The sequence below is a fragment of the Rutilus rutilus genome (assembly GCF_951802725.1).
Source record: "Rutilus rutilus genome assembly, chromosome: 21".
Lineage (NCBI taxonomy): Eukaryota > Metazoa > Chordata > Actinopteri > Cypriniformes > Leuciscidae > Rutilus > Rutilus rutilus.
Genome location: NC_140226.1, coordinates 11,625,851 through 11,652,065, shown reverse-complemented (window position 1 = coordinate 11,652,065; position 26,215 = coordinate 11,625,851). Strand labels below are relative to the sequence as shown.

The window sequence follows — 26,215 nt, the reverse complement described above, 5'->3', positions numbered from 1 at the left end:
TAATAAATCAGCATATATTGGAATGATTTCTGAAGGATCATGTGACACTGAAGACTGGAGTAATGGCTGATGAAAATTCAGTCTTGCATTACAGAAATAAATTATATTTAAAAGTAGGCTACCATTATTTTAAATTGCAATAATATTTCACAATATTGCTGTTTTTTCTGTGTTTTTGATGAGCATATCATCATGTCATATGTTATCATTATGGTATCATATCGGTATCATGATGTTAAGCACGGGTGAGCTAGTGGCCTCTAGTGGTCAAACGCAGCACTGTCTGTCCCGCTGGGCCGGAATGAAGCTTGACTGCGCACACTGTAGTAGGAAGTTCCCCTCCAAAACTTTTAGGAAACAATCCTGTTCGACCAGCAGCCGACCCCATAGCGCTTATATCATGGTAAGTCCGAAACCGGTCCACCTTTCAGTGACAACTCCTATCGATGTCTCATTGCATTATTATTAATGCTTTCACTGAATGACTAATGAATTTGAATTGGATAAAACCAATGTTTGTATTTTGACGACAGTCTAGGAGGGATTTAGGCAGCAAGGTGAAAGCACTACGTGGAAACGTTTTCTTTGACTAGTTACGGCTTGTCTTGAAATGGTAATAGTAACACATTAGACCTGTTTGAAAGAGACCGGCTTTAGTCGTGTGTTACTTTGATACAAGTATACTTGTGCGTCGCATTTTGGATCGGTTTGGATGGATTCAAGGGCCGTGTCTCAACACGGAGTGTGCTGCCTATCTAGACAGCAGTTTTCGGCACTTGTGCTTGGTAATAATTATATATTGTACTTTTATGTATGGGTCATACATTATGTATGTATGACAAGGAACTGGGTTTAAGTCATAAAAAAAAAAGCCTAATACATTGTATATATATTTTTTTTTTTTACTGAAAAATGCAATTAATAAAAAAAAAGGTTTTAATTAGTCAATTTAATTAATTAAATTAAAAGTTTATATAAACAGTGAACATATTTCATTTAAAAATATTATTTGAAAAAACTTTAGTCCACTAAATCAATATCACTGTGACCATTTATTGACCATTTATCAAAGTGACACCTTTATGACTGTGCCAACTGCCAATGTTATTATTATTATTATTATTAACACATTTTGACCTTTTTATGAAAATAGCACATTGAGAAATGGTTTAATTGTTTAAAAAGTAATATCAGAAATCCTCGCTTATCATTGACCCATATAAACCCAATGCAACTAAATGATTATCATCATAAAATAATATACCATGGTATTTAGATGTTGCACAAATGTCCTAGAACACAATGATATTAACATGCTAAATGAAACAAACACCTGGTTTTAGACCACAATCATTTATTAATATGGTGTAGGGCCTCCTTTTGTGGCCAAACAACATCAGTTTGTCTTGGGAATGACTAATAGAAGTCCTTTACAGTGGCCGGATGGATTTTAAGCCATTCCTCTTCCAGAATAGCGGTCAGGTCACTGTGATGCTGGTGGAGGAAATGTTTTTTTTTTTTGACTCGCTTCTCCAAGACACCTCAAAGTGGCTCAAAAGTATTTCGATCTGATGGTGACTGTGCAGGCCATGGCAGATGTTCAACTTCACTTTCATGTTCATCAAACCATTCTGTCACAAGTCTTGCTGTGTGTATTGGTGCATTATCACAGGGATGCACGGCACCCCCGTCAGGGTACAATGTTTGAACCATTAGGTGCACATGGTCCTCCAGAATGGTTCGGTAAGCACAGTAGGGAATGTCACGATATTCACTCTGGGCAGCAACAGTCCGGGTGTTAAACCTCTTTAGGGCTTCTCCACACCGTAACTCCCACGGATGTGGGAAAGACAGTGAAGGTGGACTGACTCATCAGTGAACAGTACGTTTCACCATTGAAACCAACATTTGGCATTAGGACAAGTGAGCAAAGGTTTGGCTATAGCAGCCCAACCATGAATATTGACTCTGAGGAGCTCCAGACAAACAGGAGGGCCGAGGTTCACATTTAATTCTACAGTGAGTTGGGCAGCTGTGGTTTTATGTTTTCTGGATACAATCTGGGTTAGTACCAGGACATCCCTTTCAGACAGCTTCCCCTTGCGTCCACAGTTACTCCTGTTGGATGTGGTTTTGAGACACAGCCATTGTCTTCTCACATGGATCATGTTGCTTGTGTATGCATGAGATGTGCAAACTGAGATGAAGTATACGGTGTCCAGTTAGAAAACGCCGGCTTTCTACACACACTAGCACATACATGAATATCAGAAGCATGGCACGGGATGTTCAGTGTGCACTTCAGAGGGCAAAACACAAAATATCATCTTTGGAGAATGAGTTGTCTATAAAGTGAGTATGATGGCATTTTAGTCATTATCCAGTTACATTGATGTGCATAGTGAGACATAATGCAAATATATGTGATGTGGCAGAAACGTATTGCTCCTGGGGTCTAGATTTTAATTTAGTACATATATTTATTGTGCATTTAGCAAGGTGTCTGTAGTGTGTGGAACAATGTTAGTTAACAGAAATTGGATGCCACACTTTGTTAATGTCAGCTGATAGCCACAGTCTTGTCTCCTATACATCAGAGACATTTTTAAAATGTAGGTTTGTCTCGTAGACGGTTGAAAGACAATGTTTTATTTCTTTGTGTGTATGTTTTGGTCAGATGATTCTGTGATGCTTAGGTGGTTGTAAGACTTCCAAATACAGAAAAGTACTTCTGACAATTTGAACTGTGACTATTTTATTAGATATAAAATATAAAAAGTGGAGTCTGCAAACAAATGATGCTAGAGCTTTCTTCCCTTCACATTCACACAGGCCTCCTAGCAGACTGATCCACGGGTTTAGTTTATTACATTAACTGTGTGCTTGTGCTATATTTCTTTAAGGCAAGACACCACAGGTGAACTGGATAAAATTTGTAACTAATATACAGTATATCCACCATACTTTCCCCAATTGATTAATCACAGTACATTAAGACACTTGCTTTGTATTACAAGTGTTTGGAAATGTTGTGTTTAAATATGCAAATGTGGCATTATTTAGTTAATATGCAAATATTGTTTATAAATGTACATAAATGCCCATTACAGAAATCTGAACATTGTATAAAGTCAGGTTTAAAGTTTCAGTTTCTTGATAGGCCTACACTACATGGACAAAAGTATTAGGACACACCTCTTAATTATTGAATTCAGGTGTTTCAATCTGCACCTACCCCTGCAGTCTGAATTTACAAACATTTGTGGAAAAAAATGGGTTGTTCTGAAGAGCTCAGTGTATTCAAGCATGGTACTGTGATAGGATGCCACCTTTGCAATTAGTCAGTTTGTGAAATCTCATCTCTGCTAGATATTGCACTGTCAACTTTAAGTGGTATTATTGGAAAGAGGAAACGTTCAGGAACAGCAGCAGCCATGAAGTGGAAGACTACGTATAGTCAGAGCGGGGTTACCGAGTGCTGAGGCGCATGGTGCGTAAAAGTTTACGCTCTGCTGATTCCATAGCTGAAGAGTTTCAACCTTTCTCTTGCATTAATCAGCACAAAAATGTGCGGCGGGAGCTTCATGGAATAGGTTTTCATGGCCGAGCAGCTGCATGCAAGCCTTACATCACCAAGTACAATGGCAAGCAGATGGATTGGTGTAAAGCATTATTATCTGAGTCCATTTTGCAAACCTAATGTTGTTTTTCCTGAGACCTGAAGCATTTGTAAAAGTATTTACTATTCCCTACATTAGTCCACTAATATACTTCACTTGAGGGAATGAATGAAAACATGTGAGCGAATTCAGACTCTGAGTGCAGCGGAAGGGCCCTAATCAAACCCTAATTAAACAAATGAATAATCAATTAATCAAATTTAAAAAAGTAATTTATACCTGTATGATATTACACTGTGGCCGCATTGGACCGTCAGATTGAAAATATGGATGGATGGATGATTCAGCTGCGGGTGCCATCTTCTCGTCAGGCACAGGAATTCACAATGGATTATCTTACGATCCTCTCCTTCCCCCAGCCTTGGGTTGGTATAGAGAGCAACATGTCAAAATTAAACCAAAAGAAGAAACGGAAACGGAAAACAGAAAGGATTCCCTTCAGCCCTCTTCCCTAAGAAATGTAAAGCAACTACTTGTTGCAGCAAACAAACTTAGTTTATTCTTAATTATACAAAGAAAATGGAGGCAGTGTCTTCAGGAGAGGGCCTGGCCAAAACAGCAAACAAAAGAGTTACTAATTAGTAAGAGTAATTGTAAATTACATACAAAAGATAAGAAATCAACAACCAAGGCTTCCCTCTACTCCCTAACTAAAAAAAACTAAAAAAACAGGGATAAACATTTAGTATTTCAAAAGAAAATGGCACCATCTCCCCACAGCTTAATACGGTAACAATAGTCAAAAGAAATATTGCTATTGAAAATACTACCATGCTGTTTAATCACCAGAGCACACGTAATCACAAAGTGTGCACACCAATTGTAATTCAATTGGACAACACACAAGTTTTCATACTCAACTGCTTTTGCAACACACAAGGTGTGTCAGGTTATGTGACATGTTATACGTATGTTATGACAGCCCTACTGCAACACTCATTGTCATGCATGAGTAGCTGAGTATCTTTTCTTTAGCAAGCCAATGTGCAAAGTGCAAACTACAGCAAAGGACATAGGACGTAACACCCCCACCACCAAGAATACAAACTTGGGTTTGTTTGTTATAAAATACTTTCACTCTTACCATTTACATTAGGAAAGAAAGGTACAAGGGACAAATAGAGAACACCATCTCTTTATACTCTAGAGAGCATCCACCGTAACATTTTCAGCGCCCTTCGTTTGTCGAATGTCCAGATTATATTCCTGGACAGCAAGCGACCACCTTAAAGGTCCCCTGAAATCAAAATTTTAGTTTTTGCTTTTAGTATGAATATGTTAGACTTAAGGTTATGAATAAGCTGGTGTGTTCTAAAATAACATCAGGGTTCTGTCACTTCTGTCTACTCTAGTCTGTTTCTTGGTTTTGTGACAGAGTCCTGACACTCCTGTTTTGTCTTGTCTGTGTGCCTTGTTTCATGTGCCTTCTTGTCATTTTTGTCTTGTACTGTGTAGCACGCAGCTTGTGTTTTACACTGGCTGTGTGCTTTCATGTTGTCATGTTTTGTGTGAACACGTGGCTTATGAGTGTTCTCATTAGCTGCATGTTCATGTCTTGTTTTGTGTGAGCACATGGCTTGTGATATGTTTTATTGACAATGTACTTGTGTTTTTGTTGTGTTTGGTGTGAGCACATGGCTTGCCATGTGTTTCCTTGTACCATGTGCTCTCCTGTCGATTGTCTAGCCCCTCCCATCTTGTTACCTAATTGATTAATTTGCCCCACCTGTCCTCCCTCGTTACCTGCTTTGTTTGCTCTCCCTATTTATTCTCCCTGTGTTTGCAGTCCTGTGCTGGTTCGTCGTTGTAACTTTATCCTGTTATGTTCCTCCTGAGTCGAGTCGAGTCAAGTTTTCCCCCTTGGGGTAGTTATTTTTATTATTAATAAAAGCCCTTGTTTCCTGCATTTGAGTCCTCGCTACTTCCACCTACCCAAAACCTGACACTTACAGTCTCTCACTTACGCTAAAATGGATCATGGATTTTTATGACATCACACGGACTTCAGCTTCTCATCACATCTTCTGTCCAATCAAATGCTCTCTTGAATCTAAAGCATCCCACCCCCATGCTATAAATAACACCTGACCAAAGCGACCGTTGACACGTTATGGAGCAATATGGGTTGGAGATGTGAGTTCGGTTGCTCAAACCGCTTGAGTTTTATTCCGTTTTCCAACTGTATGTTGGTTAAGAATGAAATGGCTAGAATTTATTCACATCTCTACTATTGAATCCAACGTGTTTTTAAGTACGACTTGCTGTCTGTGAGGTAAACTAAACACTATTGGTTATTTGAAAAGGGGGAGGAGCCATTCAATATGTTCAGGCTTAGCTTCCTGTTTCAGTGGAAATTACGTCAACGCATGTACTCGTACCCGAGTACACATCAAAATGTTGAAGAGCAAACAACAGAACCAGAGCTTCCTTTTCAATTACACTATAGCTCTGCTGGTTCTTGGAGAACTTTTTAGAAAAGTAGGAAACAGGATGTTCAGTATGGTACTCATCCTCCTGAAATCATACCACACCAGCTCCCTTACCACTTGCATCCACTTGTAGTCTGAAAGGCATTTTAAAGTTTGAAGCAGAGAGAGGTCTTTGGCAGCATGAAATACAAGTTGACAGTCACTGGTCCATTAAAAACCTTCTATTTGTATGGTCTGTAAGAGGAGAAATAGGGCAGATGAATTGGGACAGTAATCTTGATAATACCCACTCTAGGAAATGTCACAATTCTCGTTTGTTACATGATGGTACAAGGAATTCAAGTATGGTGAAAATTTTTGCCTCAACAGGTTTAACCACTACCTGACCTACCTGCTTACCTGAGTACATAACAATTCCTTCTGCAAACTCACATTTGGCAAAATTTAGTGTCAAGGAAGCGGCAGTTAGGCGTTTGAAAACCATTTCAAGGGTCTTTACATGATCTTTTATCTGAATATTCCACAGTATCATCCAGATAGACTTCACAGTTTGGCACATCCAACAGTTTCTGATGCATCATATGCTGAAATATAGCAGGCGTGTTTCACATTCCAAAAGCTAGGACCTTATTCTGTAGGAAGCTAGTTGGGTGACAAACGCAGAAATTTCAGAGGCACGTTAGGTAAGGGGCACCTGTCAAAACCCCTTTGGCAGAACTGATTTTGTTACATAGTTTGATAAACCAACTCTGCCTACGCAGTCCTACATTCTGGGAAGGGGAAAGAGTCTGGTTTTGTTACTATAGGGGCACAGGAGGAACCTTTTCACAGTTCATAGAACTATGGTGGAAGTACCCTGCTTTTTTGGCATGTTCTTCGCACCGCAGAATCTGGGCACGATTGGGGGAACTAAATTAGCTCCTACTTCAGAGTAAGTTCTAACCCAGCACAATAGGAACTACCAGTGATGTAATGTAGTGTACGCTTATTGTCTGGACACGTCACTCACCATTTAAAAAAAAAAGCAGTGTACACACACAGATTATAGCCTATATAAGTATATACTTACTCCACAAACTAACTCTAAAAACATTGAAAACTGAGAGGTTGTACCTCTCAACCTTTACGCCAAGAAGAAAATCCAATGCGACTTTGAGGGGACCAAGCCAAACATGATTATGTACTAGCTCCGCTAGTGATATTGGGGATCAACCCCATGGAAAACGGTAATACTTTTTCATATACTGTTTATTTTCTTTCTATCTAATAATGCTGTATATTTGACAGGACTGTTAAACAGACTGTAAACTAATGAAGTCTGAGAATGGGAGCGCTGTGTGCTCAGGCTCTGCCGTTATCAGCGGCGTCACTTTAGAGTTTCTACTGGCATTGCGGATGCAACCAGGAAAATGGCCCTAGGGGAACATTTAGTTCTCGGAGAACCACCCTGGTGACTAGTTCCTATAACTAAGTTCCTATAACTACCCGGTGTGAAATTGTTGACCTTCTAATAATCATTGCAAATGATCTGGGTTTTTGGACAAGCAAGCAGGGGAGCTCCAAGGACATTAGCTGGGCACAGCCAGTCCATTGTGCAGCATATACTCAACCTCTGTCTACATTATCACATGCTTCTGTGGATTCATTCTGTAAAAAAAAAAAAAAAAAAAGTGAAAGTGACATATATGGCCAAGTGTGGTAACCCATATATGCAGTGTACATTTGGTGGCTTAACCAGGCATTTCTAGAGACTGCTTAAAACCTTTAGAAGTAAAGTTTGACCCACATTCACTCATCTGAATTGCTTTTGGCAATCCAAAAGTAGTACAGAATTTTAGCAGTTCTTTTACCACAACCTTAGCTTTAAAATGTGCATAATGGAACAGCCTCGTGGAAACAAATCTCAGTGCACATGTTGGTCAAAATATATTGTTGTCCCTATTTAGCCTTGGGCAACTGTCCAACACAGTCAACAGTTAAGTGCTCAAACTTGTCATTTACAACTGAAATTAGGGCAGAGTGGTGCAGGCAGGATTTTCCGATTGGGTTTACTCGCCAATTGACATGTATGACACGACTTACAAAATCTGGACCCCACTGACTGAAAAAGTACTTCGTAATGTGTTGGTAGGGGTTTTTTGTTTGTTATACTTACATTTCCAGATAATGCATTTTCATGGGCAAGTTTTGCCAGCAGGTAAGACTATCTGCTGCACTTCCTGCCATCCTAACTCTTCTTGTTGGGGTTAGGATGGGGGGACTCTCACAGTGCATTATGGGTATTCTGAAATTTGTGTCAATTTACCTAGAGATTGGCATGGTTTTATTTCAGTTAGCCTAATAGCTAGTTTGATTTGCATTGAGAGATGATCTTATGGAAAGTACCCCATGCCAATCTCTAGGTATGGTGAAGGCTATGTGATGATGTGGGGCTATTTTAATTCCAAAGGCCAAGGGAACTTTATCAGGATGCATAGTATCCTAAAAAAAAATACTTAAAAATACTTAAAAATAAAAATCTGCCTGCCTCTATGGGAATTTAACATAGGGGTGTACTCACTTATGCACCATGTATTTTAAGGAAGAACATTTATTTATTTACGATACATTATTCATTCACAAAGAAAATTGGTGTCCTTAAAGGTTGGATTTTTCCTAATTTTTTAAATTAAGGCATTAAGTTCAATTTCCAAAATATGATTTTTTATTCCTCTTTTTAGTCAACTTTAGCATGGGTGTATTCACTTATGCATTGCACTGTATTTAATACCCCTTGCCTACATTATACACAAGACCTACAAATAAAAGGAAATCCTAGGAACTCTAATCTGTGATGTCTTGATTGTTTTATTAGTTATTGGATTTGTTTTGTTTGAACATTGGGCTGTTTTCGTCACACAGTCCTGTTTTGTCTGGGCCTTCATGTATTTTTGCCCATTTCTAGCTCATCTGCATAAATAATTGCATGCTAAGATGCGCTTTTGAAACCATACCATCATATTTTTTGATCATATAGGGTTACTGTAGTCATCATCACACAGTAACCCTGTGCTTTGGAGAAATATGGAACATCAGAGGAACCCATTCATGAATGTAGCTGCTACTTTGATGTTTTTTTGCAGAAAGTAAAGTAATTGTTGGGCTGGTCACACACACACACACACACACACACACACACACACACACACACACACACACACACACACACACACACACACACACACACACACACACACACACACACACACACACACACACACACACACACACACACACACACACATATATACACACACACACACACACACACACAGCTTTTGGTATGTAATCCCTTAGCTCATAAGGACATTGCAGAAAAGATTAGTCTAACCCACTCTGAGAACTAGTACACATATGACCAGAACTAAAACACTGAGCTCAAGTACTTGAATTGAAGTACTTGAACAGCAATGAGTTATTGATACATGTCCTCTGTTCGTTTTAAGGGAGAGCTGTTCAGAGAGTGAGGAGGAGCTGCATCAGCTATCATGGATTCACAAACAAGAACTAAAGGATTCACTGTTTGATATGTACAGAGGTGAGTATAAAGAGAATGCTGTCCTTTGTATGCCTTTTTGGTTTTTGTTGTGGTTGAATCTTAGTGATGGGCTGAACTTGAGAATATAATAGGACAATATCCTTATTTGTTATTGATAAGGTAACTTTCAAAATGTGAGACCAATATATTCATACCACTGGAGGACAGTGCATTCTTAAATCTGCGCACTAGAGGGCATCCTTATCACATCAGATGGCCGTGAACACTGTCTTCATTGCTTAGTGCTGTGGTATTTGTTCATTATATTAGGCTTAAATATTGCAATTAGTATTCATTGTATTTTTTTTTAAAACAGCCAAGTATCAAATGGTCCAAAGAAATATACATATATTTGGATTGTCAACTTTAAAAAGTTTTAAGAAAAACCTGCAAATTACAGGCAATGCTGTAATCCCTGTGGTATGAGATGATAATACCATGACACTAAATTATTGCCATATTCATATTTGAACGACCACTGTAAATACTGTGGAATACGGTATTAACATGGTACCCTGTCTGAAGAACCTTTGGATTTTTGTTGTTGATTCTTGCTGTTAGTGTAACACCACATTTCTTTAGCATGCATATGAATATCTACATCACTGATCAAATGTTTGGGCTAAGTAAGTTTTTATTTTTTTAAATAAGTTAATTAATACTTTTATTCAGCAAGGACGCATTAAATTGATCAAATTGGCAGTAAAGACATTTGTTATGTTACAAAAGTAAAAAAAAAAAAGTAAAAAAAAAGTTGTTTTTGAAATTTATATTAATCAAAGAATCCTGAAAGAAATGTAACACAAAAATATTAGAATGATTTCTGAAGGATCATGTGACACTGAAGACTGGAGTAAAGGAATCACAGGAATAAATAACATTTTTAAATACCTTAACTACACCCCCCTTTTTGAGCATAGATGGGAAAATGCACTATCCAAACTTTAAGGGACAGTTCTCCCAAAAATGAAAATTCTGTCATCATTTACTCACACTCAAGTTGCTTTAGACATGTATGAATTTCTTTCTTTTACTGAACACTTAAAAATATATTATAAGATATTTTGAAGAATCAGGGTAACCAAACAGTTGATGGGCCCCACTGACTTCCATAGTATAAAAAATAATACTAAGGAAGTCAATGGGGCCCATAAACTGTAGAAAGAAGAAAGAAACTCATACAGGTTTGGAACAACTTGAGGGTGAGTAAATGATTACATAATTTTCATTTTGGGCTGAACTGTCCCTTTAAATGGTTGTAATTTAAGATTGCTTTGGAATATGGACCTATGGTCACTTTTTTTTTTTTTTTTTTAGAAGACACTCAGCAGATTATTGAAAGTGTAAAAATGTTATAGAAGTTTAAATTTATTATAAAGCAAATGTACTGTACTAAAGAAAATATTTTATACAAAGTATATATTTTACAAAATCATTTTTACTCTTAAACGCTATAAAATCAAAGCCATATGTCTTTCCATGTTGTGTTCCAAATTTGAAGTTGATATCACAAAAACTGAAGTTCCTATGAGATTTTTTTTAGGCGATGCACCAAAAATAGCCACCGGGTGTCACCCACATTCCAATGAATTTCTTTGATGCGTTCTCCTGTCACAAATGAATACTTTTCTATCAAAATATTACTTCTATCACAAAACAGTCATCATACGTGGAACCTTGAGTCTCAGACTTTTCCAATGATAGGTTTTTTGTCAAGATTAGGATTTGATTATAAAATAGTGCAGGAATGTTGTAATGTTGTAATGTAATATGAAGCATGACACCACCCAATAGGGAGGAGGAGCCGCTAAAAGGAATTTAAGTACCGTTTCCATGGTAAGACAATGTCCCATTTCAAAATGGTTTTCACAGAATGAGTACTGATGGTGTCAGCTTTTGAATGACACCTAATTTATGATGATTAATAAAATATGTGATGGGACAAAGAGGCAATTAAAAAAAGAGCGTTAAGCAACTCGCTAGAAGGGCACTGACAGTTAAGGGGTTAAAATAGACAACAGTTGTTTGAAATTGTAATAATATTTCGGAATATTACTGTTTTACTGTATTTTGGATCAAACAAATGCAGCCTTGGTGAGACTTCTTTCAAAAAACCTTTAAAAATCTTACCAACCCCAAACTTTTGAACGGCAGAGAGTACTTGGATGGAAATTTTATACGTTGCATGTATAATTGATTTGTTGTGTAGTGATATTGCTTCCTCTTTATGCTTTGCATTGGCCCTGTCTAGTCACTATTTGTATGGTCTAATCTGTGCATATATGGTGTAGAGCTTCGCCGATCCTCATATGAGCATCAGTCACTCACTCTCAAACACTGTAAAGGCTGCCGATGAGGTTCGATCCTTCATGGCATGACCTCTGCGTGGCTTGTTTGTTTTTTTGGAGTTAATGCCAGGCTAGCTGTTTCTCTGATGTGCTGACACATCCTGCAGAAGAAGAGCCCAACCCAAAGCGTTACATCCTAGTGATGGGTGGAGGCCAAGACCTGGAACAGGATCTACTTAGCATGTATCCTGATATCACAGACACCAAGCGTGTGTTCATGTGCGCCTGTGGGTATATGGCTGCATGCCTGATTTTATGGGTTTGTGTGTTTTTGGTGCTCAGACATTATGTCTGCCACTCACAGATACAAGCATATATTTTACGATCATTAATATGATCTGTCGGGGTTTTTTTGTGTGAAGTTTTGCGTTGCAATCACCTGTGTTGAAGTCATTTGCTTCCTTTTTAGTGTCAGATAAGCACTGAACACACCCAATTTATGCTTTTTCAGCTTAAATGTTTGTTTGTTTTAAGGTTATTATCCTTTCCAACTGATAAAGTGTGTTCAGTCACTGGAGATTCAAGTGGCAGTTAGCCGACATCAACATGACAATGTGCATGCTCCTCCAAAACAAGAAGCACATTGCTGGTTTAATTCTATTTAGTTGTGTTTTTCAATCATGAATATGAACATAAGGATTGATTAGCATTATCAGCACTGTTTGCGAGTGTCGTAGAACAGTTCCATAGGAGTCAAATTAAATCAGCTAAGGGGTAATTAAATGTAACAAATCATGTAAAAAAAAAAGTAACCTCTTTTATTGGAAAATTAAACATTTGATCAAACTTTGATAATTGCCTTAATCTTTTAAACTGAGAACTACATTTTATAAAAATCACCTGTCAAGCATCAGCAAATGAGTCAAATTGGACGACTACAGGGACTCATCTCAAGATCAGTCATTTAACAGTTCATCTACTGCCAAAATTATGAAAAAAAGATCACTCGAGAGTGGAACATGATATTCACATCAGGGATGTCTGAATCAGAATGCGTAGTTTGTGCATAAAAAATGTCCGTCAAAAAAACCAACACATGCTAAATGATGTTCATTAACCCGGCAGTTTTTCAACTGGCAAAACCCAAGTTTTTCAATACATTTTCAGTTTATTCTCTTGCATGCAGTGTGAAGTATTTCACTAATTTCCCAGATCATTCCGATTCAATTTCAGCGAGTGAGGAACAAATTTATACTCGCGTGCGTTATGTATTATGCATGTTATCGTCTCTAATAGACAGCATGTTGGAGCTGCTCAGGCCGCCATTTTCTTCCTCTTCTTGGAAAGCGATCGTCCGGTAGTGTGGTTTGCATAAATCAACCATGTATGTATTGTGCATGTTATTTTTTGACAGACATCATTGTTGTGATGTGCATTTGAAAACGGATGGATTGTAAGGAAATAATTATTTATTCAGTGAAGTGATTGATGTCCATGAATGTATCCATGTTTTTAGTTCTAATATTCCAACCAACAGCCAGCCTAAGATTTTGACGGATGTGATACCATGCGTGAGGGGTGAATTATGTTTGATTTAAAACGATTTTAAAACGTGCTGGAAATGTTCATAATGCTTTTTGCGTAGTTCATTATATTTATTTTATGGAATTAAGTTTATTTCGTGGCTTAAATAAATGTTACTCAGAGACTGACATGTTTGGTTTGTCAAAAATGTTCAGATGATGCAAATTCATTGACGTCAAGTCAGGAAAGGAGTGGTTTTGATATACAAAGTTGTTTTTATTGTCTCTTATAACAAAAATATTTTATTTAAACCCATGAAAATGCAGATCCTGTTGTAAATAATAGCAAAAAAACCCACTTTTTAAAACTTATGATGATTACCCCTTAGAAGATTTTAACTCATAAACGAAAAATTGTCAATATCGGGACACAGTGCAGTTAGTTCTTTTGTTTATTTTTGCTCTGCCAATGAAAGTATGCCGTGAATCATACATTTTTTATTCTTTTTAGTGATCAGTGACAATTGGAGTGGGACAAATGGGGGAGGAAGGTGATGTTTGACTAAATAAACCACTTGTCAATCAAACTAGTAAACCAGAACTGTTTTATAACTGTCATTAAATAAACATTAATATTGGTTTGTAAAAGTGATATTTCTTTAGAAGGATTATCATATGCAGGCATAGACTTTTTCATTCTTGCAGCTCGTATAACATATCTTTAAGTTGTAATTAATCTAATTTCATTAGATCTGGTGTTTTGAACAGACCTCAAATGCTTTACATTAATTTCACTTTTTTTTAAGTGCCCAAATCTTAAATAATTTTAGATTTATTTATTTATTTATTTATTACACTTTTTACATTAATTAGATATGCGAGATGATTATAATATGTGTTATACATTTTTATGGCCAATATCTATGAAAGCCTGGCAATTAACGAAAGTTTTAGTGCTGCTTTGTGTCAAATCCAGAATCTACCTACAGCAGTGTCATTAGATGGATTATAAATAAACAATTTTTTTTTTTTTTTTTTGTAGTGTACAAAATAAGTGTTCAAATGTCAGCAACTGTATACATCTTATTAAATAGTGAAATATAGCTATATAGCAAAATTGTATCAGTCTTCGATCTCCTTGCTCTTTAGATATTAATATCAGCCATTGAATAGTTGCTTCACTTTCTGATTGTTTTCATAGTGGCATGGAACAGTAAAATCAGGTTGAATGCATCTTTGACCCCAAATTGCATTTCACGCCAATGAGACTGTGTTTCTCTTGTGTCTGTTACCCTGCTGATTTTGTTTGTCTGACGTAGTTTGGGATAAGCTGACTGCTGTAGGCTGGGTTGTGTTATGACAACTGAGATGGTGGATTGTTTTCTTGCATGGGTAAACTGTCCTTTTGCAGTCCAAATTCTAAGCACACACCATGTCCATCATAACAAACACGCTAAGTTCCCTATGGAGTTGAATTGGCCTTCCTTACAAGAGCAGAAATAGGGCTACTGTCTCAACAAGCTTTGTTCTTAGCAGGTGGATCGACCTTTGACATAACCCGTCACGCCCCCCCCTCCCCCTGTGAGGGCCGTCCAGGCAGGAAACATACTGTTTGGTCCCATCAGCTCGCCTCTGTTTACGCCGGTACAGTGTGGTCTTCTTCTGCTTTTCCGACAGCCACCCACCCTGATATCACGTCTCACTCCCTCTCCGCCGTGCTTGGCTTCACGGAGAGCAAGAGGCGCGTTGGCGACCCATTCGCGGCTTCCTTGTGGGTCCCATTGAAGTTCAAAATCCCTAGAATGGAGTGCCGTGTGGCCGAACAGGCTTGTCTGCTCCCTAAGTGGGTGGTCCACCAGTGACAGAGGGATTCCTCAGGGCTCTGTCCTCCTCTTTTGTGTTTCTGTGTTGGTTTAAGGAATAGACCTAGGATGGGCACTGCTTAACTGTGGAAGCCTGGTTACTGTGATCTGAAACCAAACAAACCTAGTAGAAAGGCCAACGCACTCACAAACATACAAAGACTCAAGCTATAAAACCCAACGAGAGGTTGGCATCTCTTGAAAGGTTCTCGAAATGAGGAATTTTTGTGGATGTTTGGGTCAATCTTATGAAAACATGTCCAGTCATATTTTACCTTAAAATCAAAAGATAAAATAAGAGATTATATTTTGCATAAAGATCATTAGAATTGTTTTTGCATTGTGACTTGTAATGGATGTTAACATTTTATTTATTTATTTATGTACTTTATTCATTCTTTCACATTTGTTATTCTAATTACTTTCTCATCTCAGTATAGTATAGTAAAAAATAGCTGTATGAAAGCTGTAGCTGTTTTTTATTTTAATCAGCAAAAATTGTTATGTTATATGTCAATGTAAAAATACTTGACAATTTAAATATAGTTTTAGTTTTATATTTTTTGTATTTGTATTTTTTTTATTTAGGAGAAAATATGCAAAATTATTAATGGTCATACATTTTTTTTAATACTGAACATTTTTTCTTATTTGATTTTATAAATAATAATTTTCTTAAATAATCAATTTTCTTTTACTTTTGATTTTGGGGAGAAATGTGACATCTCTCAAGTCTGTTCTCTACAGATTTTGAAAGATTTGTGTGTGTGTGTGTGTGTGTGTGTGTGTGTGTGTGTGTGTGTGTGTGTGTTTTGTGTGTTTTCAATGATTTTGAACAATCCCTTCAATATTGTAACTCTCTTGCTTTACTTACATGTCAAAACACTATAAAAACCTTTATAGAAACGGTTACAGTTTCTATAGAAATTAAATAGTTTTACCATGTAAGTTTTTACTGAATGTGAATCTTATGAAGATTGTCAGGCTTATTTGAACTAATCTGTGGTAATCAGTAAGTAAATATTTTGCCCTCTGATGTTTTTGTAATTATGAAATAATCAAATTCTGTTAGAGTTAGTATCACAGGGTCTCTGATGATCCATGAACTCTTAAGAACTGTACTGATTTCAGACTGACGCTCGAATGATGCTAACACTCCTGCCACCCAGTTGCGAGCAGGATTCCAGACGACCTAGTGATGGCCCATGAAGCAGAGAGGAAAACAAACAAGGCTTACTTTGCTGTGAACCACAGATGCTTGGGAACTGTTTGAACAGGGAGCAATTTAAACGGTCACTCCTGTGGACTGTGTTCAAACATCAAGTGGTAATGAGGACGGAGTGCCTGGTCCTGTTGCCCTGGCCTCCCCTCGGCTTTTCAACACATTCACGCGCTCAAAGGAGGCCGGACGAACAATGACGGGCCACTTTCACAGACTGGCATTTTTACTGCTTTTTTACGCACTTGTATTTTGGGAATGTTTAGACAAACCTTGCGACAACCAGAAACACTCAGTTGGAGTAGATGATTGGCACTTGAGTTGGAGAATTTATTAAGAGATTCTTTGGCCTGCCATTTCAGGGATAGTTCGCCCAAAAATGAAAATTCTGTCATCATTTACTCACCCTCAAGTTGTTACAAACCTGTATGAATTTCTTTCTTCTGCTGAACTCAGAAGAAGATATTTTGAAGAATGTGGGTAACCAAAGAGTTGATGGACCCCATTGGATGGATGGATGGATGGATGGGAGAACTATCCCTTTAAAAGTCTTGAAGTCTACAAAAATGGCTTTGCTCCCATATACGCTCTCACAGATTTCCGCCTGTCATTTACATAATTCTGTATTTCTTGCATGTTTATCTATTCATTATTTAATCAAATTTGATAATGTTTTTAGCTGACTAATTTTCCCTCAAGATCAGCACAGAAAAGGTCAAAAATACGGATTCCATGTGGGCCTAGCGAAGCTAGTCCTCTTTGTGCCAACTTCTTAATAACTTGTTCGTTCTTTAGAGAAGAGCATCATTGGTGTAGATTTGATCTGCGCACATGTACGTGAGCATGTATTGGAGAAGAGACAGTCATGTGATTCCTCTATTGTACATCAGCTGCTCTGTAAATATTTGCAGTGATGTACATCCCTGAACACACAATACCTCCCACAAGCCTCTCCGCATGTGTCCCACAGTAGCACCGACGTCGCCCAAGTGCCTGCAATATCCCAATATCACTCATTTATATGAACTTTGTTTGTTCCCCAATGTTCTCCAGTTAGAAAAGAACCCTGGAATGTCCTGGAGTGTTTTCTCACTTCAGTCTCCCGCTGTTTAAAGCCGGTTTGTTTGAAGGACAGGTCGAAACCGCGAGCATCACTCATCCTTAAGGGTGAAAAAAAGAGAAAGGCTCTGTTTGGATTTGACGCTTCTGCATTGCCAAAAGTTCAGCTTTGCAGTTCGTGTTGGAGAAAGGATTTCCTGAACAAAGGAAGATGTGTTTGTTGAGGATCCTCGCACCAGTAGCTATGTGTGTGTTTTAGCGCCGGGCGCTGAGGTGACATGCTCAGCAATCACGACGGATTTTGTAGCCCTTTCAATGTTGCTTTGAAAAAGCAGGGTTACATTTTTACTTAATATGAAAGTTTTTCCATTGATGGGCGTTTAGGGAAATGATGGGAATGTGTGTGTTGTCATTAGAAGAATTGAAGAATCAGAGTAGTTTGCCTTTTTTTCTTCTCATTCTCCTTACAAAAATTACAATGGAAAGGTTTCCACCAACAGCCAGTTACTGCAGAAATTATTACAACTGTTTAACCATTAATTAATATTGATGAATTGATCTCCTTTAAACAATCTAAGAAACTTTCTGAATATTTTTAAAGTGGCTAATAATAGCCAATATGGGCTTTAGTGACTAGTTACATATTGAACATCTCTGTTAGTATGTCTGTCATCCAAGCGGATACGATTATCGGCCGATATGATAACATAAAAGAAGCCAAATATTGTCCTATTTATCCATCTAATTGGTTTATCAGCTCATATTACTAAAATATTTTGGTGGATATATGGTTAACAAGGTAAATTGATTGTTTGTGTCTCTGATACCATTATGTCTTCAGCATCATTTTGAGTTGAAAGTTGATCCATGTAAAAAAATATCACTAGTTGATAAAAAATGTGACCGTAAATGTAGATATGGGTGATATTGCTGTGTATAATGTGCAAAACATGCAAAAAAAAAGAATATATATATATATATATATATATATATAGCACACAATAATTTCAAGTAGCTTCAACTAATTATTAATATTATTTAGATCCACAGATTTTTTACATTCACTCAATTTCCCTCTTCAAAGTGTTACTTGAATTGTTATTTTTTAGTTGACCCAAACTTGACTCCAACTTTAACTAACTAGTTTTATAGTTCATTCAACTAAACTGTTTTAATCAGGATTGTATTATTTGGGAATCATAACTTGAAATTGCTGTTGAATTAGTTCTTTTATTAATTATTAATAATTTTATAACAAGGTTAACAACATTTTGAACTGATATTTATCAATCGCACAAAAAAAACACATTAGACTTTATTTCATAATCTGCATTATGCCTTTTCCATACAAACTATATTACATTTGCCATTATTCATAGCAATTCTATTCATTTTAAGGAAACGGTAACAAATGTTCAATAACAAGCAGTCCCATCTGTCCATTTTTATTGGAGAATGGCTGTACGTAGAATGATGATGAGTCGAAACTTGCGCAGCTTTCGGTAGAAACGACACGGAGTCGAGAAGGCGAAACACTTGGCCGGAATGTCTTTCATAAGACAGCTGACCTTGAGTTGACTCTTTCCCTGAGCCCCACCTCTCCTGTTTGGCGTCTCTTCGATGAGTAATAACAGTCTCACGGCTGGTGACGCCACCTTGCACTAGTTTCACAATCTTTCTTGCCACAATAAGGCTTTGTTTTCTACCTGTTTCTGTGCCCGAGTTAAAATGCTTTTAAACTCGTATGTGGAAAGGAATGCGGTTGAAGTATTTTGATCGGCTAATGAACAAGGGTGGTGATACATTAAATGATTATTTTTATCATGACACTTGGAACGCCTCTGCAGGAAATACATCAGGAAAGTAAATATTTTAGATTTTAAAGAAGTATTGAGGGAAAAATCAGACGTCAGTTAAAACGTGAATTGAGTTGCCTTTTTGTGCTCCAGAACTGTGAGTGTGTAACAGTGTTAGAAATATGAGAAATATGAGCCTTTGACTGCATTAAGCTCATCCTTAAATAACTCTGTTCTCCCTCCCAAATGTTAGCCAATGCAAATCTCAGCTTAGTCCATATTTACACAGCCAATTTTGAGGTTACATTCAGCAGATGAATTATCCAATCGCTGAAATATTCACTCTTGACATCGAATTGTAGAATTGAAATAAAATGTGCTGTTTGTCTAAGTGCTTACAAATACAGACCTTTTAAAATGATTTTTTTGATGAATAACTGTGACAACCTTGATTTTGTCAGCGAATCAAGCTGTCGAAAGCTGCAAAATTTGCTCCAGGTTGATTGAAACGAATCATTTTCTGCATAATGAAAGCATTGGGGTAAAACTAATGTTTAAGAAATATTGGTACAAATATGTAACTCTACACTGAGTTTAGTGTACCCCTGAACTTTTGGTTGTTTGGAATCTAGGAATTATATGAAGAGGTTATTGGTGGCAGTACAACAGAGAGCTTAATACAAAACCAGCATTCTGTGGTCTGAATGGGTGATTGAGGTTGGAGGTCAAAGGTCAGTTCATGAATGTAAAGCATTAAATAAAACTTTCACCATTTCCAAATTTGATATGAATAATACAACTTTGATTTCATTTTTCTTATAGGAACATGGTATATGAGCAATACAACTGTATTCACTACTGCAATGCACAGAATATTTATTATTAGGGGTATAACAATACACTTAGCTCACGAGATGAAACGAAACACGACATTGGGTTCACGAGAACGAGATGAGATGATATTTTAACATTTTTTTTAAGAAATCTTCAATGATGGAATATATGACTGGTAGGACTGGTCTTTTATTCAAGTGAAAGTCACAAAATGCAAACCAGTGCAGGTGCATTTTGAAATATTATCATCTTGTAATGAATGTCACTTCAAGTTCTACTTTCTGAGTATGAATGATCATATGCAGTTAATCATGCGAGCACTGTAAAAGGTTTTGCCACAAACTCAACTCCGTCATGCTGATATATCGACAGCTTTTCACCTCAAAGAGAAATATCATCACGTTTTAATATCATATTTTTTCAGTACGCAATGATTGCAGATAATATTTGTGTGAAGCCCTGATGCCAAGCTGAATTATTTGTGGTGTGAATCATATCACTCATGTCATAATAACTGATAATTGACAGGATCAAACGCACAATACAGAGCATTCAGGGTTTATCCTATTGCACATCTAGGGGGGCATTTTGCCTGCTTTTATTCATTCAAAAGCAGTGCTGTTTAAAGGCAGTTGTGGGGTGGGGGACGCGTTTTCTTTATTCCTAGCATGGCTCACGCTTCTCTCGCACCCAAATTAGCTGGATATAGGGAAATTGAGGCACTCATCCTGGCAGATTTGGAGGGTCATTTTTCCTCCCCCGTTAATGCAGGAGGATCAGTGAATCGCGGCCGAGGACGGATCCATCAGAGAGATCTGAGATGCTAGCGCTAGCTCATTCCCTCAGGCTCAATTCAATTATCACTGCGTCTGCTCTGAGAATGAGCTTTACGTTGCTTCACAGATCCCACTCTCCCTGCTAGACGTCTCCATCATCTAAGAAACATAAGGCCTACCTGGAGAATTTTCAAGTAATGCGAGGAATTATGCTTTCATTTGAGAGACTGTGTAATTATAGACCTTCAATGAAGTGACATCGACGGTCCTGGAGGATTTCGATTTGATTTTGACTAGTTAATCTTTTAACCAACCACCTGGCAATAGAGTGTTCGGAGGGAATTTTTTACAAAACTATTCTATACATATCTCCAGTAAAAATCTGGATGCCTTGAAAAAGTCTCACTCTTGACAGTGGTTGATTTAGTGCTCCAACTAAAATGTGTTGTTTTGTCGCTGAGGATGATGATGTGACTGAATACAAGTAACCTTTCCAAGTAGGACACAATCTTTTTGATTTATAGCTCATTTTGAGTGGGTTTGTTTGCTGAAGGTCCAACAAGCTCAGTCTAAACCCCCTCAGGTTTTATCTTTGATCAGGATTGGTTAATCATCTACTTGAGCCAATCAATATTTTTAGTTAAGAGTTCCACAAGTTGAGAATTGTTGAGTAATTTCTCTTTTGGGATTTGAGCTAAATATGAAATCAGGGTACAAAGTTGGTTTTTGTCCAAAGTTTATTTGTGCCACAGATGTTGAATGGCCTAACTTTGCTCTCAGCATCCAGAAGGTGCATTTGAAGAATCATTAACTTTTATTTGTCCTGTCTGAATTGTAAATATATAGGTATAGTTTCTATAATATCTCAGTCTCGAGGATTGACACCCTGTAAATGGATAAAAATGACAAGAATAAACTAAGTAATTTAATAATTTATTATATAATTGTTGGTAACAGTTTACAATTAGGTTTCATTTTGCGTAATGAACAATACATTTATTACAGTATTTATTAATCCTTTTTAAAAATACAACTGTTCATTGTTAATTTATGTAAGCTCTGGTCCATTAAATATCGGTGATATGAACAGATACATGTCTCAGTAAATGCAAAACTTAACGTTAACTAAGATTAATAAATGCTTTAGAAGTATTGTACATTGTTAGTTCATGTTAACTAATATCGTTAACCAATGTTACAATATTAACAAATGGAACCTTATTGTAAAGTGTTATACCTTTATACAGTGGGGTTCAGAAGTCTGAGACTACATTGAAAAGCATGCATTTGAAATCAAATTTTTAACTGAAATAATTGTTGCATATATGTGCAACTCGTGTGCAAAGACACATTTTTCAATTCATTTTTCATGCAATTCATGCATTTTCCCAAATGTTTATGCTGAGAAATATTTGTATTTTTTAAAACTTTTATTATTATTAAATGAAAGCATTTTCAGTTGTGGCCTCAGACATTTGAATTGACGTTTGATTTTAATGTTTAACTTTTTCAACTTTTAAAAATGAAGTTTTGTCTCCATTCCTGTTCATTTGGTGAGTCAGAAACGTTTCTCACTAATCGGCATTAACAGTTGGGAAATAGAAAATAAACGGCAGCCCTTCAGTGAGATAGAATCAGCCTACAGTACAAGTAACTGATTGACAAAAACAGTTTCTATTGTTAATATCTGTCAGCGAGTCAATAAAATCTTTTGATCCAGGCAAAGTCAAGACCCATTCAAAGCTTCACGACAGCCCGTGACAATCAAATTACACGGAGGGGTGCTCCCAGGTGCTTGTGCGCACCTCCCCATATAAAAGAGCCTGTTTATCCATATCAAATCAGTTCATGTCTGCCTTTTTCATGCTGTACAATTAAACCTGCTTTAAGACTCTCTCCACATTAATGTCCGTATCAAAATTCATAAAGAATCAGTAAGACGAGAATCCTGAGCTCGTAGATTCACGGGGATTTCGCATGAAGCCCGTTTAATCAGGATAACACTGTTATTAATATTCATAAAGTCAGCTGGAATACAAATGACAGCCTGAAAAATCTGGAAACTTTTTGCGGAGGAAATGCATTAAATGCAGCTTAAAAAATTAATGGAATTTAGTTTATATTAGAGGGAAACGCCAAACCCCCCTCATCGAGCGATTGAAATTGGGCTTAGACATTTCTTTTTGAAGAATTCCATCTTTGACAGACTTCAAAGGCATTTTCAATGAATGCGACGCATGAATGGTCATTTAAAAGGATTTAAAGACATTACACTGCAATAATTGTACATGAATAATAAGTAACCCACCGAGGCAATTAGCTTAAAGTCTACAAGACAGGAAAATGAAGATCACTGAGCGACAGCAAAGGACAAATTGAAATGAGAAAAGTTTGAAGGAAGGATAAAGTGGCTTTAAGTGGCAAATGCTGTTTTGTAAGATTTGAGCAGTCTTTTACATTTGATGCGTGCTTCTAACCTATTAATGTTTCTTTATTTACCCATGTTTTATCCCTGTGAAGGAATATTGATGAAATATTCAACGTTATCTGATGGAAATTATATAGTCCTATTTTGTATCTTTTTCACGTTTGACAGATGTGTTTTTAAACTACTCTAATGGACACACAGTCATAGACTTTCACATTTTCACCGTGTATTTGACACACACACACACACACACACACACACACACACACATATGCGTTGGGTATCCAAACTCTATGGGGTCTTACCATAGACATGATTTTCATACTGTCCAAACTGTATATTCTACTTTCCCTCTACCCTTAACACAACACAACCACAACTTTCTGCATTTTTACATTTTCAAAAAACATATTTTTGTATGACTCATAACCGGTTTTCCTCATGGGGACCAAAAAAATGTCCCCATTTTGTCCCTATAATGTAGGGAATACCAGGACCATATATATATATATATGTAAATCACACGTATTCAATCAGTACTGTAACTTACTCAGTACTGTTGAAAATTCAGAGGCATTAACAATGATTAAACTATGATTTGATTTGAATCAGCTCCTCATCTAGCTGTAATGCCACTGATTATACACAATGACTGGTTATTGGCTTCATTGTAGCATGTCGCCCTCTGCAAGCTTTGGCGTTAATGTAGTTTTCGGCACTGCCCTGTGAGCACCAAGGCTAATAGCTCATTAATCTATCTAATCTAAACTCCTGCAGATTATGTAGAAAATGTAGATGCGATGCTAATTCACCATCTGGAGCGGCAGTCGCAAAGAAACAGGCCTCCTATTGCACTCAGCACAATTCAAACTTTCATTAAGCCAGAACGAGCTCTTCCCTGTTTTTCAATATCGGATTATTGGATGGTATCAGTTTCATTAAGTTTCTAGGGGGTGATTCTCTCAGGAAACGGTGTCAATCAATGAATCGGTCCAAATTTATTTGGTAAAGCGTTCTTTTCGGAGAACTGTTTAACACGTCTCGCCGAAAATGATGTGAACATCAAAAGGTCAGGTTTGTATGCTTTGTGTTGTTTTTTTTTGTCTTTTCCCAAAGCTGCTTTCTCTTGTTAGTGTTAAAGGATTACCAGGCGTCTTAGCCATACCTACTATCTTTGGTCTTTCTTCATCCTCGTCCTCCTCTCTTTCTCTGTGAAAGTGCGGTGCGCGGGGCCAGCTCCCGCTCAGAGTCTATCACTGAGATTAATGGAGCCCTGTGGTGTTTGGCACAAAAAGCCAGTTGTCCGTTCACGCCTGACTGTGTCTGAGCTGAATAGCGTGTGAGCGGTGTGAGCTGTGTGTGCTGGCTTACAGCGCGGGGATAACGTTCCACTGGCATCTGCCCCAGGGGTCACCCCCACCCGCCTCGCGCACAACCTCCCAAGAGCACTCACTTTTTATGTCTTCTTAGCTCTCTTCTGCCAACTTTCTCTCAGGCTGTCCGTCATCCCAGATACCGTTTTCATGACCTTTGTTTCCTTTTACCAAGAAACTGAACGTTATTTGTACTGTGCTATACCATCTTAAAAAAAATAGCTGGATTTATGGATTTCAGTCCATGTGGTTTGTGTTCATTTATATGCTTTTCTAGTGTACTCTTAGAACCCCTACATTTTAAAGAACCCTTTAAAGATTCTATATAAGGAGAAATGTCATAAGTTATTGGATAATACTCTAGTGAGAAAGTAGCCCTAAAAGGCTCTCTAAAGCACCTGACAGAAGAACTCTTTAAGGTTCTCTTCCAGGAAAACGGACCAAAAATATGAAACCTGCAATCATTTGTCTAATCCTGCGCAGGTTGCTTTCAATATAGCAAGTAGCAAGTTATGGTTTACTGATATGATGATGTTGCTGATATCACCATTTCTTGTTTCAGTAGGAAGTACAATAGTGTTCAACAGTTTTTAGGTTTGTACGATTTTTTAAATGTTTTTTTAAAAGTCTCTTATGCTCAACAAGGCTGCATTTATTTGATCAATATATATATAGTGAAATATTATTACAATTTGAAATATTCTATTTTAATATATTTTAAAATGTAATTTATTCCTGTAATGGCAAAGCTGAATTTTCAGCATCATTACTCCAGTCTTCAGTGTCACATGATCCTTCAGAAATCACTCTAATATTATGATTTGATTATTATCAATGTTGAAAACATTTATTTTGTGGAAACTGTGATAATTTTTTTTCAGGATTCTTTGATGAATAGAAAGGTCAAAAGAACAGCATTTATTTGAAATACATTTTTTTTTTTTTTTTTTGTAACATTATGAAAGTCTTTAATGTCACTTTTGGTCAGTCTAATGTGTCCTTGCTGAATAAAGTTAATTAAAGAAATAAAAAAATAATAAAAATAAAAAATCTTACTGACCTCAAAGGTGAAACATAATGAGAACAGTTCAGCACAGAAAGTACAAAATGTTTTGATAAAAGATCTAGATGCAGGATTCAAACAGAAAATATTAGGTAATTTTTACATTTCCCGGCCTGAGAAATGTAATAAAATATGAAATGTCAGGGAAACAGTTTTTTCTTTTTCTTTTTTTCTTTTTTTAGGTTATGTTGAGCTGTAAAATATTGCTTTGGCTAGTAATTGCTTTTTGTGAGTGTTTTTTTTGTTGTTGTTGTTGTTTTTGTTTGTTTGTTGGAAAACCCTCAGTTGAGGTTCTCCTTACCTTTTCT

General features: G+C 37.0%; 1 protein-coding gene across 3 annotated transcripts in view; it reads left to right on the top strand.

Annotated features, from left to right (window-relative positions):
* Positions 1-273: 273 nt before the first annotated feature.
* The window catches only part of mipol1 (mirror-image polydactyly 1), an 83,126-nt gene continuing 57,184 nt past the window's right edge, over positions 274-26,215 (top strand). For 2 of the 3 annotated variants that reach the window (XM_084392656.1, XM_084392654.1), the window contains exons 1-2: positions 274-403; positions 9,595-9,686. In XM_084392656.1, coding sequence (XP_084248782.1) covers positions 9,677-9,686 — 10 coding nt within the window. In that variant the 5' untranslated portion in view covers positions 274-403; positions 9,595-9,676. Of the gene's footprint in view, positions 404-9,481; positions 9,687-26,215 lie in introns of those variants that run through there. The other variant, XM_084392655.1, reaches the window with a different exon arrangement.